The following is a 20,676-nucleotide window of genomic DNA, read 5'->3' on the forward strand; positions in this document are numbered from 1 at the left end:
ATCCAAGAGGCTCTTAAATACCCCTAATGTTTTAGCCTCCACCACCATCCCTGGCAAGTCATTCCAGGTACTCACAACCCTCTGTGTAAAAAAAACTTACCCCTGATGTCTCCCCTAAACTTCCCTCCCTTAATTTTGTACATATGCCCTCTGGTGTTTGCTATTGGTGCCCTGGGAAACAGGTACTGACTATCCACCCTATCTATGCCTCTTATAATCTTGTAGACCTCTATCAAGTCCCCCCTCATTCTTCTATGCTCCAAAGAGAAAAGTCCCAGCCCTGCTAACCTTGCTTCATATGACTTGTTCTCCAAACAAGGCAACATCCTGGTAAATCTCCTCTGCACCCTCTCCATAGCTTCCACATCCTTCCTATAATGAGGTGACCAGGATTGAACACAATACTCTAAGTGCAGTCTCACCAGAGATTTGTAGAGTTGCAACATGACCTCTCTGCTCTTGAACTCAATCCCCGTTAATGAAGCCTAGCATCCCATAGGCCTTCTTAACTACCCTATCAACCTGTGCAGCGACCTTGAGGGATGTATGGATTTGAACCCCAAGGTCCCTTTGTTCATCCACACTCTTAAGTAATTGACTATTAAATCTGTACTTAGTACAGGATTATTACAGTATAGTACAGGATTAAGTACATCCATTGCACTTCCTGGCAAATCTTTGTGCAAGTTTGCTTTGGCTCCACTTTCCAATTTTATTTGATCTAGTGTGAAAGATAGTACTGAAAAATAAACCATACGCCAACTCAAATCCATTGATTTTCCATTACAGAGACAGGGTTGTTAAGCATTTTATAATGGCTGCCTTGCATTTCTTCTTCTCCCTATTCCCATTCTGCAATTCTTATTTCAAAACAAATCTGTAGACTATTCTCGAATCAAATTCAGTAGCGAATGGGATATTTTTAGAAAAATTTAAAAACTTAATCTTGTTCAGTTGGTGCTCTAGGGAAGGAGATCATCTGTGCTGAGGTAAAAAGGAGGATGTGGTAAAGTTGACATTTTCAACAGATTTGAAGATTGAAAGATAAACCATTGGACCGACTCTAATCAAAATACTAAGCTCTGTCAAGGTGTAGAGCATTTTGTCTGAGGAATAATGACCATTTGACAACTATTTTGTAGAAGCGTACTGACTGAAGAGAATCAGTGGCCTGTTGGGCTGATATATCTCTGAGGATTTATAGGAATAAAATTAGATTGAATGCTCCACAACAATTCTGGCAATGTCCCTGTTGAAATGGGCTGTTGACATGCAGTGCCATCTACAGGCAAAAGTAACAAACTATAAACATGAGATTCTGCACATGCTGGAAATCTTGAGCAGCACAAAATGCTGGAGAAACTGCAAGTCAGGCAGCATTTACAGAGGGGAATAAACAGTCAAAAGTTTCATGCCTGCCTGATGCTGCCTATCTTGCTGAGTTCCTCCAGCATTTTGCTCAATATTTCCAACATCTGCAGAATCTCTTGTGCCCGGGTATATTTCCAGATTTCACCAGGATATGGCGGCAGTTGCAAGTTCATAAGACCATAACACATACAAGCAGTATTAGGCCATTTGGCCCATCAAGTCTGCTCCACCATTCCATCATGGCTGATTTATTATCCCTTTAAAATCCATCTTCCTGTCTTCTCCCACTATCCTTTGACACTGACTAATCAAGAACCTATATCTACCTCTACTTTAAATATACTCAATGGCTTGGTCTCCACAGCTGACTGTGGCAGTGAATTCCACAGATTCACTACCCTCTTGCTAAAGAAATTCCTCCTTATCTCTGTCCCAAGTGGACCTCTTCCTAGTCTGAGGTTGTGCTCTCTGATCTGAGACTCACCACTATAAGAAGCATCCTTCACTCTATCAGACCTTTCAACATTTGATAGGTTTCAATGAGATCCCCCATCATTCTTCTCATCTCCAGTGAGTACAGGCCCAGAGCCATCAAACACCCCCCATAGGTTAAACCTTTGATTCCTGGAATCATTCTCGTGAACCTCCTTTGAACTCTCTCCAATGCCAGCACACCTTTTCTTAGATTAGGGACCTGAAACTGCACACAATACTCCAAATGCCATCTGACTAATGCCTTATAAAGCCTCAGCTTATAAAGCGACTGAGCTGGGAGAACCACTACAGCGCATCTTCAACATGAGCCTGGAGCAGAGAAGAGTACCCAGACAGTGGAAAACATCTTGTATTGTCCCGGTACCGAAGAAACCACAACCAAAGGAGTTGAATGACTTCAGATCTGTTGCCTTGACGTCGCACGTGATGAAGACCATGGAGCGGCTGATAATACAGAATCTGAGGCCACAAACCAGGCACGCCCAGGATCCTCTTCAGTTTGCGTATAAGGAGAAGGTGGGAGTGAAGGATGCTATCACGTATTTGCTGCACAAATCACTCTCTCACCTAGATGGGGTCAGTTGTGCTGTGAGGATTACATTCCTTGACTTCTCTAGTGCCTTTAACACCATCCAGCCCAAGATCTTAAGGCACAAACTAACGGAGATGGGAGTAGACTCTCACATGGTGGATTGGATAGTGGACTACTTGACAGATAGACCTCAGTATGTGCGGTTGGGAGACTGTAGGTCTGACACGGTGGTCAGCAGCACAGGAGCGCTGCAGGGAACCGTACTCTCTCCGGTCCTGTTCACCCTGTACACATCAGACTTCCAATATAACTCGGAGTCCTGCCATGTGCAGAAGTTTGCTGATGACACGGTCATAGTGGGGTGTGTCAGGAATGGACAGGAGGAGGAGTATAGGAAACTGATACAGGACTTTGTGATATGGTGCAACTCAAACTACCTGCGTCTCAATATCACCAAGACCAAGGAGATGGTGGTGGACTTTAGGAGATCTAGGCCTCATATGGAGCCAGTGATCATTAATGGAGAATGTGTGGAGCAGGTTAAGACCTACAAGTATCTGGGAGTACAGTTAGACGAGAAGCTAGACTGGACTGCCAACACAGATGCCTTGTGCAGGAAGGCACAGAGTCGTCTGTACTTCCTTAGAAGGTTGGCGTCATTCAATGTCTGTAGTGAGATGCTGAAGATGTTCTATAGGTCAGTTGTGGAGAGTGCCCTCTTCTTTGTGGTGGCGTGTTGGGGAGGAAGCATTAAGAAGAGGGACGCCTCACGTCTTAATAAGCTGGTAAGGAAGGCGGGCTCTGTCGTGGGCAAAGTACTGGAGAGTTTAACATCGGTAGCTGAGCGAAGGGCGCTGAGTAGGCTACGATCAATTATGGAAAACTCTGAACATCCTCTACATAGCACCATCCAGAGACAGAGAAGCAGTTTCAGCGACAGGTTACTATCGATGCAATGCTCCTCAGACAGGATGAAGAGGTCAATACTCCCCAATGCCATTAGGCTTTACAATTCTACCGGCAGGACTTAAGAACTTTTTTAAAAAGCTATTATTAATGCTTTTTGAGATAGTGATTTAGATGCATATCATATTTTTTACTGAGTTAAGTATTGTATGTAATTAGTTTTGCTACAACAAGTGTATGGGACATTGGAAAAAAGTTGAATTTCCCCATGGGGATGAATAAAGTATCTATCTATCTATCTATCATTATACCTTTCCCCTTATATTCTAGTTCTCTCAAAATGAATGCTAACATTGCATTTGGCTTCCTTACTGCCGACTCAACCTGCAAGTTAACCTTCAGTGAATCTTGCCGAGGACTCCCAAGTCAGTTAGCATCTCTAACTTTAGAATTTTCTCCCCAATTTAGAAAATATCCACACCTTTATTCCTTTCACCAAAGTGAATGACCGTACATCCCCTACACTATATTCCATCTGTCACTTCTTTGGCTGTTCCCCCAATCTGTCCAAGTGCTTCTGCAGACTCCCTGCTTCTTCAACACTACCTGCACATCTACCTATAAACATATCATCTGCAAACATGGCCACAAAGCCGTCAATTCTATCATCTAAATCATTGATATATGACTTGAAAGAACCAAATTCAACCCCTGTGGATCACCATTGGTAAGAATACAAAATACATTCGTTAACTAAGTATGTATACCTTATGCTCTCCATACAGGCAGCCACAAAACAAAGGCACCTAATAGAACCCTCTAAAAAAGACAGTCAAACATTTAATGTCCAGAAAAATAAACCAATCACGCGAACAATAAAAGTGAGCAACTAACATCCTGAGCTGTCATTCGTGAAGGTGAGCCCGCAGCCAAGGAGCCAGTCACAGCTGATTCAGGGGCTAGTCAATTTCAGGCCATGGCCTCATCTCAGTGCAGAGATGAGTAAACCCCATGGAGCAGCGAGCTGAACACCAGTCCATCCCTCGGTTCCGTCCCTGCAGTTAAATCAGCCAAACCTCAGGTCATCCTCACTCTCAGATGTGAGCCCTGCTCAGCACGTTCCCTGTTCCTGGCTCTCAGATGTGAGCCCTGCTCAGCACATTCCCTGTTCCTGGCTCTCAGATGTGAGCCCTGCTCAGCACGTTCCCTGTTCCTGGCTCTCAGATGTGAGCCCTGCTCAGCACATTCCCTGTTCCTCGCTCTCAGATGTGAGCCCTGCTCAGCACGTTCCCTGTTCCTCGCTCTCAGATGTGAGCCCTGCTCAGCACGTTCCCTGTTCCTGGCTCTCAGATGTGAGCCCTGCTCAGCACGTTCCCTGTTCCTGGCTCTCAGATGTGAGCCCTGCTCAGCACATTCCCTGTTCCTGGCTCTCAGATGTGAGCCCTGCTCAGCACGTTCCCTGTTCCTGGCTCTCAGATGTGAGCCCTGCTCAGCACATTCCCTGTTCCTCACTCTCAGATGTGAGCCCTGCTCAGCACGTTCCCTGTTCCTCGCTCTCAGATGTGAGCCCTGCTCAGCACGTTCCCTGTTCCTCGCTCTCAGATGTGAGCCCTGCTCAGCACGTTCCCTGTTCCTGGCTCTCAGATGTGAGCCCTGCTCAGCACATTCCCTGTTCCTGGCTCTCAGATGTGAGCCCTGCTCAGCACGTTCCCTGTTCCTGGCTCTCAGATGTGAGCCCTGCTCAGCACATTCCCTGTTCCTGGCTCTCAGATGTGAGCCCTGCTCAGCACATTCCCTGTTCCTGGCTCTCAGATGTGAGCCCTGCTCAGCACGTTCCCTGTTCCTGGCTCTCAGATGTGAGCCCTGCTCAGCACGTTCCCTGTTCCTGGCTCTCAGATGTGAGCCCTGCTCAGCACGTTCCCTGTTCCTGGCTCTCAGATGTGAGCCCTGCTCAGCACGTTCCCTGTTCCTGGCTCTCAGATGTGAGCCCTGCTCAGCACATTCCCTATTCCTGGCTCTCAGATGTGAGCCCTGCTCAGCACATTCCCTGTTCCTGGCTCTCAGATGTGAGCCCTGCTCAGCACATTCCCTGTTCCTGGCTCTCAGATGTGAGCCCTGCATAGCACATTCCCTGTTCCTGGCTCTCAGATGTGAGCCCTGCTCAGCACGTTCCCTGTTCCTGGCTCTCAGATGTGAGCCCTGCTCAGCACATTCCCTGTTCCTGGCTCTCAGATGTGAGCCCTGCTCAGCACATTCCCTGTTCCTGGCTCTCAGATGTGAGCCCTGCTCAGCACATTCCCTGTTCCTGGCTCTCAGATGTGAGCCCTGCTCAGCACATTCCCTGTTCCTGGCTCTCAGATGTGAGCCCTGCATAGCACATTCCCTGTTCCTGGCTCTCAGATGTGAGCCCTGCTCAGCACGTTCCCTGTTCCTGGCTCTCAGATGTGAGCCCTGCTCAGCACGTTCCCTGTTCCTGGCTCTCAGATGTGAGCCCTGCTCAGCACATTCCCTGTTCCTGGCTCTCAGATGTGAGCCCTGCTCAGCACATTCCCTGTTCCTGGCTCTCAGATGTGAGCCCTGCTCAGCACATTCCCTGTTCCTGGCTCTCAGATGTGAGCCCTGCTCAGCACGTTCCCTGTTCCTGGCTCTCAGATGTGAGCCCTGCTCAGCACATTCCCTGTTCCTCAGTCTCAGATGTGAGCCCTGCTCAGCACATTCCCTGTTCCTCGCTCTCAGATGTGAGCCCTGCTCAGCACATTCCCTGTTCCTCACTCTCAGATGTGAGCCCTGCTCAGCACATTCCCTGTTCCTGGCTCTCAGATGTGAGCCCTGCTCAGCACGTTCCCTGTTCCTCGCTCTCAGATGTGAGCCCTGCTCAGCACGTTCCCTGTTCTTGGCTCTCAGATGTGAGCCCTGCTCAGCACATTCCCTGTTCCTGGCTGTCAGATGTGAGCCCTGCTCAGCACGTTCCCTGTTCCTGGCTCTCAGATGTGAGCCCTGCTCAGCACGTTCCCTGTTCCTCGCTCTCAGATGTGAGCCCTGCTCAGCACATTCCCTGTTCCTGGCTCTCAGATGTGAGCCCTGCTCAGCACGTTCCCTGTTCCTGGCTCTCAGATGTGAGCCCTGCTCAGCACATTCCCTGTTCCTCGCTCTCAGATGTGAGCCCTGCTCAGCACGTTCCCTGTTCTTGGCTCTCAGATGTGAGCCCTGCTCAGCACATTCCCTGTTCCTGGCTGTCAGATGTGAGCCCTGCTCAGCACGTTCCCTGTTCCTCGCTCTCAGATGTGAGCCCTGCTCAGCACGTTCCCTGTTCCTCGCTCTCAGATGTGAGCCCTGCTCAGCACATTCCCTGTTCCTGGCTCTCAGATGTGAGCCCTGCTCAGCACGTTCCCTGTTCCTCGCTCTCAGGCCATGGCCCCACTCCCTCAACTCTGCCACTTTGAATCACCCCCAAGTCTGTTCTAGCAGCCAATCATTGACTTGTTCCCTGCTCTACAGCCTGGGTCCCATCACAGGCCTTTAATTTCCTTTCTTCTGCCCCCCTCCCTTCTTAAGGAGTGCAGTGACATTTTTAATTTTCCAGACTTCCGGAATCCTTCCAGAATCTAGTGGCTCTTTAAAGATCATTACTAATGTTCTTTGAATCGATGTTCAAAGGTTCATTTATTTTCAAAGTATACAACTTGAAGTTGTTTTGGGGTAGCCATGAAATCAAGAAAGAAAAGAAAGAAGCACGATCATCAACCCCTCCCCCCAAATACCCCCTCCCCTTACAAAACATGAACAAGATTGAACAGGCATATCAACCCTCCCCCCAAGTGCCTCCTACCACACAAAAAACCACTAAAAAGGGAACTTTGTACTCCCCAATCTCTTCAGTTACATCTTTTAGAAGCCTGTGGTGTAGTCCATCTGCTCCAGATGACTTACAATATCTACCTTCAGACCTCCATAGCACTCACTTCTGCCCCCTGAAACTCTCAAATTTCTGGCATACTGCTGGTGTCTCTCATAGTGAAGACTGACGCAAAATACTTACAAAGTTCTTCCTCCATTTTATTTTTGTTTTCCCATTACTACCTCTCCAGCATCATTTTCCAGCAGTCCTATATCCACTCTCCTTTACTCTTTATATATATTTTAAAAACTTCTGGCATCCTCTTTTATGTTATTGGCTAGCTTACCTTCATATTTCATCTTTTCTCTCCTTATGGCTTTTTAATTGCCTTCTGTTGGTTTTGAAAAGCTTCCCAACCCTCTAACTTCCCACTAATTTTTGCTATAATATATGCCCTCTGTTTTGCAGTTACTCTGTCTTTCACTTCCCTTGTCGGCTATGGTTGCCTCATTCTCCTTTTAGAATATTTCTTCATCTATGTGATGTGCCTCTCCATGTTGACCCCTGAACTCCTGCCATTGCTGCTCTGCTGACATCCTGCTAGTGTCCCCTTCCAATCAACTTTGGCCAGCTCTTCTCATGCCTCTATAATTCCTTTTACTCTCCTGTAATACTGATACATCTCAACTATATACGCAATATACATAATTATAGTCACTGCCTTCTAAGGGTTCCTTTACCTTCAGCTCCCTAATTAAATCTGGTTCACTACACAACCAATCCAGAATTGCCTTTCCCCTAGTGGACTCAACCACAAGCTGCTCTTAAAAGCCATCTCATAGGCATTCTACAAATTCCCTCTGTTGGGATCCAGCACAACCTGATTTTCCCAATCTACCTGCATATTGAAATCCTCCATCACTATCATAACATTGCCCTGTTGACGTGCATTTTCTATCTCACATTGTAATTTGTATCCTTGCAACTTGCACTTTCTTAACTCTACCCACAAGGATTCTACATCTTCTGATTCTATGTCACCTCTTTCTAAGGAAGTGATTGCTTTTTTAACCAACAAATCCACCCCATCTCCTCAGCCTACCTGCGTGTCCCTTTGATACAAGATGTATCCTTGGAGGTTTAGCTTCCAACTATGATCGTCTTCCAGCCACAAGTCAGAGATGCCCACAATGTCATCCCAGCCAATCTCTAACTGAGCTGCAAGATTATCTACCTTATTACGTCTATTGGATACCTTCAAATACAACTGCTTCAGTCTTGTTCATCACTCTTTTCGATTTTGTCCTGAAATTACACTGCGTGCAATTTTGTCCTATTTGTCCTATGAATGCCCTTCCTCACAGTCTCACTACACACTGTATCTACTTGTATGCGGACTGTCCCATCCTCGGCTCTATCATTCCGGTTCCAATCCCATGACAAATGAGTTTAAACCCTCCCCAGCAGCTCTAGCAAACATGCCCACAACATTGTTGGTCCCCCTCGGGTTCAGGTGGAACCCATCCTTTTTGTGCAGGTTATACCTTGCCCAGAAGAGATCCCAATGATCCATAAACCTGAAACCCTGTGCCCTGCACCAATTGCTCAGCCATGCATTCATCTGACAAATTATTCTATTCTTACCCTCACTGGCATGTGGCATAGGCAGCAATCCAAAGATTACTATTCTGGAGGACCTGCTTTTGAGTTTTCTATCTAACTCCCTACATCCTCTTTACGGGACATCCTCTGATTTCTCACCTATGTCATTGGTACCTCTATGTACCAGGACTTCTGCCTGTTTACCCTCCCCCTTTTGAATGCTGAGGACCTGGTCCAAAACATTCCAGACCCTGGCACCTGGAAGGCAAAGTGCCATCCGGGTGTCTTCATCACACCTACAACATTGCCCGCCTGCTTCCCAAACTGGGGAGTCCCCTGTTATTTCTGCACTCCTCCCTTCCCTCCTGAGCACAGAGCCAGACTCACTGCCAGGAGCCCTGGTGCTGCAACTTCCCCTGGCTAGGTCATCCCTCCCCAACAGTATCCAAAGTGGTGTTTTATTGTCATGGGGCACCGTGCACTGGCTGCCTATTCCCTTGCCATCTCCCAGGTACCCGTCTCCGGCAACTGAGGCATAACTACCTCCCTGTAGCCCCTATCTATCACCTCCTCATTCTCCCATATGTGCTGAAGGTCATCAAGCTGCAGCTCCACTTCCTTACTCTGATCTCTCAAGATGCTGCAGCTGGGTGCACTTTCTGCACACGTAGTTATCAGGGAGACTGGAGGTCTCACATCTCACACAAGGAAAATAACTCTGGACCCATTCTCAGTGCATTAGCTGTATACTAACAGAATAAAACGCTTACTGGTAGCTTATTTCGAACCTCCGCCTGTTCTTGCTTAAGCCTTTTGAGCCAAAGCTGTTACCACTATAACACTGCCCTACTCCAAAAATGGCCACTTCTGACATCTCCTTTCTCAGTCCTGATGGGACTTGTATTTTTCAAATGGCTCTTGCTTTGCAAGATAAGATGTCAGGTTTGTCACTCACTCCTTCAAACAATAATTCAGTCCCAACAAGACTTGTATTTTTCAATTGGCTGCTGCCTTGCAAGATGTCAGTTTTTCACTCGCCATTTAAACAATAATTCACTCCCGACGAGACTTGGGGTTTTCAAATGGCTCCAGCCCTGCATGATGTTGCTCTCGCACTCTTTACTTGAAGCAATGGCTCATGTTGCAATTTTAAATAGTTCCCGCTCTGCAAGATGTCTCTCTTTCACTCGGTACTTTAACCGGTGACTCACTCCCGGCAGTTTTCAAATGGCTCCCACCCTGCAAGATGTCACCCAGACAGACCGCAACTGTGGAGAGGAATGCACAGTCGAAGTTTCAGGCCAAGACTCTTCCTCAGGACTGGAAAGGAAGAGCTCAGAAGACAGAATAAAAAGGTGGGGGGAGGGGAAGGAGTACAAGCTGTCAAGTGACAGGTGAGACCAGGTGAGGAGGAAGGTTGGTGACTGGGGGAGTGGGAATGAAGTAAGAAGCTGGGGTGGCTGAAAGGCTGAAGAGGAAGCAATCAACACTTAGAGGGTGGGGGGGCGGAAAGCAGCAAACTACAAGAAACTCTTTCCTGAGATCAGATCAGGCTGACTTATCCTTTGTATTTCAGCTTGTGACTGCAATATGAATGGTTCGTATAGTGAGGTGTGTGACTTCACATCTGGTCGTTGCCAATGCAAGTCCAACGTTCTGGGGCAGAAGTGTGACAAGTGTACGGTGTGTATTTATAATTTGGATTAACGTTTACTGTTAACAATTATTCATGTCATAATTGAATAGAAATGTAAATGTGTGAAAGTTTATCCCAGTTTCACGATGCTTGACCAATGGAACCGAAGTTCAATACACTTAATACATTCAGCAGAGGTGATTGAGAACGAACTTCTCCCAACAGAGTTTAATGTAGAAATTACAGAGATGTGCAGCAAAGGATGTCCTCAGCCTGTCCACACCAGCTAAATGTGGGGATATGTAGGTAGTTAATTTCCCATCACTTGCTTCACAAACTTGTAAGGCAATGTCACTTGCAGTGGTTAGTGCTGGTCTAGGCACATTTTGAATTCAGAGGAAGTTTCTGCCTCCTACACACAGTCAATGAGTTCCAGATCATTACAACCCTTTGGTAAGAAGAAAATCCTTAAATCTGCCAATTAACAAAACTGGTACTTTAAATCAGCCTATGTATCTCTTTTGTCACACATACTAAACAACAACTGGAATGTACAAGGCTCACACTTATCAAACCTTTAAATCTATTAGGTGGCAGAATACAAAGTTTAAATCCAAACTTTTAACACAAAATAATAGCTCTGTTGTTCAAATAAAAAGCAGATCACTGAATCCTTACATCACGACAAAAGCACCTAATTCATTTTATACTTTGTAGCCTGGGACATTTGTTGAAAGATCTTTAGGTTTGTAATTTTTTTTTAAAGTTCTAACAGGGGAACTGATCTGACTTAATAATTAGGCATTTTGATATGGCTTCAAATGAGACTCATTATGCCTTATTCTGCGGCTTTTATTCATGTGAAGTATTCAAATTCAAGGAAAACAAAAGATAGCTCACAGAGGCTTCTGGGTTATAAATTTATTGAACAATTTAGGTGTCACAGAAGCTGAAAGCAAAGCATCCCGCTAGTCAGGCCCAGTATAATATTTGGCGATCGTTCTCATACGGCAATTGTTTCCACCTTGTATAAAGTAGGAGCCTTGTGCTTTCTAGCCTCAGCTTTTTCTTTGGTCTTTGTCAGGATGGACGAGTGTTGGGTGAAGAACTACACCTTCCAATAACCTGTCAAAGGTTGATCTAGTGAATAAAAAATTTCACATATAAAATCCTTCGAAAGAGGACAGCAATATTGCAACTTGGGTTGATGGAACACAATATAACTCCACAAATATCCGCAAGGTGGGCTCCCAGTTACAGTTACCCAATGCCAGTGATTTTCAAAGGAAGTGATATTTTTCCATACGAAGGCAGGGCATATGGCAGTGCTGTTCTGGAAACTCATGGCTGGTCTAACTTTAACTCTACTTTTCTGATGCCTGATTTCTTAAATTAGTGGTCACCAACCTTTTTAAGCCCAAGGTCCCCTACCTCGGCCTTAGTGAAAGGCAAGATCGATCTACTAAATCGGTTAGTCACACGCATGTGCACTGGGCAGAAAAGGCCAGAAATAAAACCCCGCAACCCGGAAATAGAAGTGATGTATGTACACTGTGTAGTTCCACTTAACAGAATCGGGAAGATTAAGCCAAAACCGATTTGTAGAGAAAAAAAATCAGCACGTATACGCATGTGCGCACACGTGCCCGCGCAGGGCTTCATGGTCATGGTAGTCTTTCTCGGGGTAAACACGTGTCCCGTATTTGACTGCTACTTTTGTCCCTTATTTGGGAGTGAGAAATTTGACTCATAACTGCAGACAGCCAGTCTGAGACAGTCTGTGAGGTGTCTGTCAGTAAGACAGCTCCTGTACTTAGATTTCATAATTTTAATCTGTTGCAGCACAGTGCCCTCACAAACCTCCTGACAGACTGAATATTCGAATGGACTGTTTCCTTTGTTAGACTGAATGTTGACTCTGCCACGTTCTTCCAGTGTTTTGTATCGGTAAACTGTTACTGAGACACTAGTATAAGTTTCAGAAGTACGCAAGATAATGGCACCACTGCTTTTTGTTTCCCAGTTATTTACGTTTGGGGACTGTTGGAAGTTAAAGGGGGAGAAGTGTTCTAACGTGAGCATTATAAAGATAAGTTAATACAAATTAGGGTAATGATAATATAGTAATACCCCCCGCTACGGAAGCTGTTTGTAAAGAGAGGTTGCTTCCAGGTTGCGGGGTTTTACTTCCGGTCTTTTCTACCACGGCACGTGGCGGGGGAGCTACACACATGCGCACTGGGCAGAAAGAACGGAACTTAAATCCCGCAACCTGGAAACAATCTCTCAACAGTATTTGTGTATTTATTTTTCATTTTTATTGGGATCTACTGGGAAAGTCTCAAAGATCGACCAGTCGATTGCGATCGACGGGTTGGCGACCACTATCCTAAATCATCTGTTCTCCTGTAGCACAAACAGTAGTTTATCTCGGTCTACATCACTGGAGTTTAGAAGAATGAAGAGGGGTCTCATTGAAACCGATGAATATTGAAAGGGCTAGGTAGGGTGGACATGGAGCAGAACTAGGCCATTCAGCACATTGAATCTGCTCCATGATTCCATCATGGATGATGGCCTTCAGTGCCCTGAACTATCAGGAAAATATCAGTTTTCACTCTAACTATACCCATGAGATTTGTGTCTACAGCTGTCTGTGGCAGAGCATTCCACAGATGTACTACCGTAGATTCCGGACTACAGAGCGCACCTGATTTTTAGCCGCTGGCTCTAATTTTAGAAATAAAATCATTTTTTTAAATGTAAAGGCCGCACCGGATTTTAGGCCGCACCGGATTTTCGGCCGCAGGTGTCCCACGTTGTAATATGAGATATTTACACAGAAAGATATTACACGTGAGGATTTTTTTTTAACTTTTAATTAAATCCATATGGTAACAAAAACAAATACATATTGCAAATGCTTTTTTTCGAACCGTGCCCGTACGCGGCTACTTTTAAATATACGTTGCGTATACTTCTTTACTGAACAACATTCCAATATCTCCTAACGACTGGTAAAAAATATATATACTGCAGCCTACCAGGAAAAGTTATTGATACCTTTAACTTAAAAGCAGATTTCGCTCGGATCCAAAGCCGCTCGCGGAATCCGCTCCCCCCCCTCCTTTCCGTTTCATCGCAAACGGCATTTAAAAGCAGATTTCGCTCGGATCCAAAGCCGCTCCGCCGCTCGACCCCCTCCGTCCCGTTTCATCGCAAACGGCATTTTCCCACAAGACGCCGCGAAACCGGGTGTGTCGTCATAGCATCCCGCGATGTAGTACAGAAAACAAATATAGTTTAAACTAAGAGGGTAGGTAGCACAATGCTTCGAGTGTTTTCCATGTTGATGAGGGTGAGTACAAATGACTGATTTACAATAATTTAATTGTGAAAGTGCGCTTGATTTATCGTACAATTTCATTGGACCTCTGTGAACTACTCATCAATTTTATTGGTCTACTGTTACGAGGCAAAATGTTTACGAGGCGGCATGAAAAAAATCTTGCATTAGCCGCATCGGATTATTGGCCGCAAAGTTCAAAGCTGTTCAAAATGTGGGAAAAAAGTAGCGGCTTAAAATCCGGAATCTACGGTACTTACTCTCTGACTGAAAAAAAATTCTTCTTTAGCTCTGTTCTAAAGGCTTACCCCTCAATTTTAAGGCTGTGCCCTCTAGTTCTGGACACCTCCACCATAGAAAACATCATTTCCACATTCACCTTATCTAGCCTTTTCAACATTTGGTAGGTTTCAATGAGATCCCCTCGCATTCTTCTAAATTCTAGTGAGTACAAGCCCAAAGCGCCAAATCCTCATATGTTAACTCCTCCTTTCCAGGAATCATCCTCATGAACCTCCTCTGGACTCTCCCCAATGACAATATATCGTTTCTGAGACATGGGGCGCAAAACTGTTGACAACATTGAAGTGTGGCCTGACTAGAGTCTTGTAAAGCACCTGTATTATCTCCTTGTTTTTATATTCTACTCCCCTTGAAATTAATGCCAATTTTGCATTTGCATCCTTTACCACAGATCCAACCTGTAAATCAACCTTTTGGGAGTCTTGCATAAGGACTCTAAGTCCCTTTGAACCTCTGATGTCTGAATTTTCTTACCATTTATATAATAGTTTGCACTTTTGTTCCTTTCACCATTTCTCAGCACTGTATTCCATCTGCCATTTTTTTGCCCATTCTTCCAATTAGTCTAAGTCCTTCTTCAATTGTATTTCTTCCTCAGTGCTACCTACTCCTCCAGTTATCTTTGTATCATTTGCAAACTTTGCCACAAAGCCTTCAATTCCATTATCCAAATCATTGGCAAACAATGTGAAAAGTAGCCGTCCCAATACTGACCCCTGAAGAACACCACTAGTCACAGGCAGCCAACCAGAAAAGGCCCCTTTTATCCCCACTCACTGCCTCCTGCCCGTCAGCCATTCATCTATCCATGCCAGTATCTTTCCTGTAATGTCATTGGATTTTATATTATTAAGCAGCCTCATGTGTGGCGCCTTATCAAATGGCTACTGAAAATCCAAGGAAATGACATCCATTTTCTCTCCTTTGTCCACTGTGCTTGTTACTTCCTTGAAGAACTCTAAATAGATTTGTCAGGCAAGATTTCCCTTGACAGAAATCATGCTGACATTGACTTTGACAGATGCTTCCATTTGTGGGAGAGTCTCAGACTAGAGGGCACAGCCTCAGAATAGAAGGATGTCCTTTTAGAACAGGGATGTGGTGGAATTGCTTCAGGTACAAGGTGGAAATTCATTGCCACAGATGGCTGTGGAGGCCAAGTCATTGGGTATATTTAAAGTGGAAGTTAATAGGTTCTTGATTAGTACAGGCATCGAAGGTTACAGGGAGAAGGTACAAGAATGGGGTTGAGAGGGATAGTAAATGAATGGCCTGATTCTGCTCCTATGTCTTATGGTCTTATGATTTACACTGGGCCGTTTCCAAGTTCATCATTTATTGAGTTTGCTGAAGTCACTCAGTGCATTAATTTGTAGCTTGTTGAATGAAAGATAAAAGTTTAAAAACATCATCCAATTTGAAAAAATGCAAACGATGTGTTCAGATATTTCCAAAAAAGAGACTTCTGGTCTGTCAACCATTTAAATTTAATTACATGTAAGTTTGCCTGTAGTGGTTGCCTACATGTTCCACAGCGTATCCGTGACTCCACGTTTGGCTGCACGTTCCTATGAGTATTTGCTTAGTATTGTTATTGAAATGTTACCGTAAGACATGGGAGCAGAATTACGCCATTTACACTATTTAGCCCATTGAATCTGTTCCACCATTCCATCATGGCTAATTAATTATCCCGCTCATCCCCATTCTCTGCCTTCTGCCTGTACCCTTTGATGCACTGTAAGCAGGAACCTATCAAACTCAATGACTTGATATCCATAGCTGTCCATGGCAATGAATTCTGCAGATTCATCACCCTCTGGCTGAATAAATTCCTCATCTATTTGAGGGTGTTGCTTCTGGTCCTAGGCTCCTCCACTATAGGAAATATCCTCTTCACATCCACTCTCTCTAGGCCTTTCAATACTTGATAGCTTTCAATCAGATTCCCTCCACAATTTTCTAAACTCCAGTGAGTGCAGGCCAGAGTCGTCAAATGATTAATGTATAATCCTTTCATTCCTGGAATCATTCTCATGAACTTCCTCAGGACCCTCTCCAATGCCAGTACATCTTTTCTTAGATAAGGGCCCAGAACTGCTAAAAATACTCCAGTAAGGTCCGACCAATGCTTTATAAAGTCTTAACGTTGCATCTTCGCTCCTGTATTCTAGTGCTCTCAAAATGAATGCTAATATTGCACTTGCCTTTCTTACCACCAACTCAGGCTGTAAGATAACCTTTGGAGAATCCCGCACAGGTCACTTTGCACCTCTGATTTTTGAATTTTCTCTCCAGTTAGAGAATAGTTTATGCCTGTACTCCTCCCAAAGAGCATGACCATCCACTTCCCAACACTATTTTCTATTTGCCACTTCATTGCCCTTTCTCCCAATGTTCAGGTCCTTGTGCGACTCTGCTTCTTCAACATTACCTGCTCCTACGCCTTCCTTCGTATCGTCCATAAACCTGGCTGCAAAGCCATCAGTTCCATCATCCGAATCGCTGATATAAAATGTGAAAAGAAGCTATCTCATTCAACCCCTGTGGAACACCACTGGTCACTGGCAGCCAACCAGAAAGAGGCCCGCTACATTCTCACGCTTGCGTCCTGCCATTCAGCCAGTCTTCTATCAATGTTAGTATTTGTCCTGTAATATTACCTTGTTCAGCAGCCTCATGTGCAAAGGCCTTCCAAAAATCCAAACAAGCAACATCTACAATTCTCTGTCTATCCTGCCTGTTATTTCCTCAAAGAATTCCAACAGGTTTGGCGAGAAAATCTGTTACAAACATTAAGTACATATTTAGAAGGCAGAGAACTGCAAAAAGAAACAAGGGTACGAGTGGTTTAACTTAAAAAGCTGACACAGATGAGTTGGCCAAAATGTCTTTTGTTGGTGGAGTTCAGATTGTGCCTGCAAGTCCACAAAGAGATGGTTGCTGGGTGAGCAGGACTTTCGTTAAATTGAGACAGAAGGAGCAGAGTTTTGGATGAACTGCACAAAACATGAAGCTGGGGAAATGCCCAAGACTGGAGTTGCCACACTTGTAGAGACTTGGGTAGAGCTAACAATTGCACTGACAAGTGTTTCAGCAGCAAAGCGTGAAAACAGAGGTCAGAGGCAATCAGATAGAATCACATGATCTTTGTATGGCATTGGCTTCATCTCTTGACTATATTGAGGCTGTTGTGTCAAACTTAGATACTTGTTGTGAAGGAGTTGGTGAGTTTGAGTTTCTGGAGGGGAATTTTATAGATACCAACACTTAGATAAGAAGATATACTTTATTACCCTCATGAAGAACTTTAACAAGATAAACAGAGAATGATAATTTCCTTAGCAAAAGATTCCTTAATGAGGCATCGCTGGTGGCGCAATAGCATCAGCACCGGACTCCGGAGCGAAGGCTCCCGAGTTCGAATCCAAGTCGGGCCACCCCCGAGCACACTTTCCATCCGTGCCAGGTTGAGTATCGAGCTCGTAACTCGGCCTCGTAAATAAAAACAAGGGTCGAATCAGGAACATTCATATCGTGACCCAGTTAATCCGAAAGGAGACCAGTCCTGACACCACGCACCAGACAAGAATGGCTGACTGTCTGGTGCGACATGCTTAAAAAAAAGTAATTAAATATCAGGATGAAGAGAATTTGGAAAAAGGGTCAGAGGATAAAATGTATTTATACAGAGGGTTGTTGAATAATGGAATGTGTCTGAAGGAGAATTGAAATAATTGAAGCAAAAGGAAATGCAGACCTACTGGGCAAGACGACTAATGCAGTCTGCTTTAAATGATTCCGTTCGCCACTGGCATGATTAGTGCTGTGAATGCTTCATGCAGCAAATGTCAATGATACCATGAACCTTAAAACATTACGTTACAATTTTCCATTATTTTGTGTGCGTAACAAGACCATTATCAGTGTTTATTATTCCCTGTATATTCAGTCATTGTTAGCAGGAAGCAGCTTCTATTGCAGCAATGTTGATTATTTTTTTACTGAATCATATGGGATCCATTTTTATCAGCTGATTTTCTCCTGGTACTAAAAAGAGAATCTGGAAAGTGATGTAAAAATTGCTTTCCAAAATCAATATGGAAAAGGATATGAACTTCAATGATCTTTACAAAGGAGGCTGCTGACCTGCCTATTGCCTGCAGGTCTAAACCTGCTAGCTCCTTTGCCTGAACAATGCATATTTTAGCAAACTGTTCAAGTTGCTTTAGCCTCTGCACTGTTGCCTAACGTTCACTTTTACTGTGCCTAACAGCATGGGTATTTTGGCTTGAGCACTGGACTGGGCTGCAGGCCCTGCAACTGCAGCCGATTAGGCTCAGTCTCCGAGGACTGTGGTGACGATGGGCAGTGTCACTGTGTGCCAGGGGTGAGTGGAGAGAAGTGTGACCACTGTGCGCATGGCTTTTATGGATTCCAGGACGGTGGCTGTACACGTGAGTGTTTGAACTGTTTTTGGAAGTACATGGTGCAAGTGAACACTTTTGACTATTCATTTCAACTGAAGGCAACTCTGCATATATTAATTTAAATAGATATTCTTATTGGGATTAATGAATTTATTAAGTGATACAACACTGAAACAAGCCTTTCAGCCCAATGGGTCCAGACCAAACCTTTTTTGAAGTAGAGCATCAGTCATGGTCTTGTTGAGTGAAAGAGCAAGTTCAAGCCTGATGTTCCTGTATTCAATTTGTGAATCTGATTTACACAACCGTAATGATAGCGTTACCAGAAACTGCAAGATGCTGGAATCTGGAGCAAAAAAGAAACAAACTGCAAGAGTCCTTCACGGGTCGGTTAGCATTTGTAGAAGGAAATGGCTACGTCTAGATGAAGGGTCTCAGCCTAAAATGTCGATTGTTCATTTCCCTCCATTGTTGCTCCCTGACCCACTATTCATCCGGTATGTTATTCTTTTCACTGAAAGGCTTAATTCATCACGTTGGTGGGATTGTACTATAGACTAAGCCCCACCCCCACCTCCCATTAAAGGAGCATGTGTGTAGAGAGATCACAAGGAAAAGGAACAGCAGATACAATTTAACCAAAACAAATGTAAAGAGATTGATTTTGAGAAGTTAAACCAGGATAGGTCATCCACTGTCCATGGCAAGACCCTGGGGAACGTTGTAGAACAGAGAGAAGTAAGTTACAACCAAGTCTGTGGCTCCCTTAAAGTGGCAACACAAGTGAATATGGTAGTAAAGAAGACATACAGCAGGTTTGTTTTCATCAGCCGTGGTGTTAAGTACAGTTGTCGGGAAATTATGTTGCAGCTGTGTAGAACTTCGATTAAGCCACATTAGGAGTATTTTAACCACTTGCCTCTTAACCATGGCATCAGGGGAGTAACTTGAATAATTTTCTTGAAAACCCTGAAACAACGTTAACAGTTTCCCATTTCTATGATGGGATTAATGTGCAAAGTATCTCATGCTATTTCAGAGGAGTATTATCAAATAAAATGACCTTGAGTCAGCCACATAAAGAATGGTTAAAGCAGGCAGACGAGTTTCAAGGAACATCTTAATAGAGAACTTCAGGCAGAAATTCAAGGCTTAAGATCTTGGCTGATGTTTAGGTATTTTCTTCAGGCCAGAAGTAGAGATACACTCATAAACTGAAATCTATAGGCCGGGGGAGATTACAGAGATGTTGAGAGGTGAAGCTATAGAGGGAGTTAAAGCTAAGAGCAGTATAATTTTCAAATTATGTTGATGTTTAACCAATACCACCTGCAGAACAGCAAGCAAGGAGTAACTAGTAAATAGACCAAGGTATGAACTATGATGCAGGCTGCAGAGTTTTGGATATCAGATAAATGAATGCTAACTGTATAATAGTGTTATACAAATGCTCACCATACTTTAATCAAATTGCTCTGTATTAATAAAAAACATTTAACTTTTTCAAATAAATAGGCTAATTGCTTTGCCTGTCTCAGACAGAAGAACTTGACGTGGGTCTGTTAAACACAGAATAATATTGTATATCAACAAATGGTCCTCAATTCAAGCAGCACAGAGTATTAACATGGACAGAAAGTAGTCATACAGTATTTAATGCTAAATTTTGAAGTATAATGTGTTCAACAAATCTTCTCGGTAAATCTGAAGAAAAAAGCTCTTTCCATATATTTCCTATGCAGCTTGTGACTGTGCCCACACTCAGAACAATTGTGCAGAAGAAACTGGACAGTGTATCTGCCCACCACACACAGAGGGAGAGAAATGTGATCGTTGTGAAGCCAACTACTGGGGTCATGACCCTGGGACTGGATGCAAGGTATAGTAATGAGAATGCTTTTATCCCCCTTTTCCAAAGGAGGTTCACTCGGTAACTACAAAAAATCATATTATAACAATAGTATAGTCCTTCATTAGTTACTTACAGTTTCAATTTCTAACATGGTCATCTCCATCCATAATGCACTTGAGCCACTGGGAGAATGCTCTGCATTCAGCATTCAGCCACATGATGCTGCTGCAGTTATTGCTCTTTTCATCAGCATACCAGTTTCTCTTCTATGGATTGTAATATTAGTCCACTTTTAATCTTTGGTAATAGCTATGTATAAAACCAGTATTTGAATGTGATTGAATACTGTTGTGTCCTTGAGCAAC

General features: G+C 44.1%; 1 protein-coding gene across 1 annotated transcript in view; it reads left to right on the plus strand.

The window, feature by feature from the left end:
- lama1 (laminin, alpha 1) overlaps window positions 1-20,676 on the plus strand; it is a 346,216-nt gene that overhangs the window by 167,286 nt on the left and 158,254 nt on the right. The window contains exons 20-22 of the mRNA XM_073047634.1: window positions 10,321-10,427; window positions 18,306-18,486; window positions 20,202-20,338. Of these exons, the coding sequence (XP_072903735.1) occupies window positions 10,321-10,427; window positions 18,306-18,486; window positions 20,202-20,338 (425 nt within the window). The remainder of the gene's footprint in view (window positions 1-10,320; window positions 10,428-18,305; window positions 18,487-20,201; window positions 20,339-20,676) is intronic.

This window comes from Hemitrygon akajei, chromosome 1, assembly GCF_048418815.1.
Source record: "Hemitrygon akajei chromosome 1, sHemAka1.3, whole genome shotgun sequence".
Lineage (NCBI taxonomy): Eukaryota > Metazoa > Chordata > Chondrichthyes > Myliobatiformes > Dasyatidae > Hemitrygon > Hemitrygon akajei.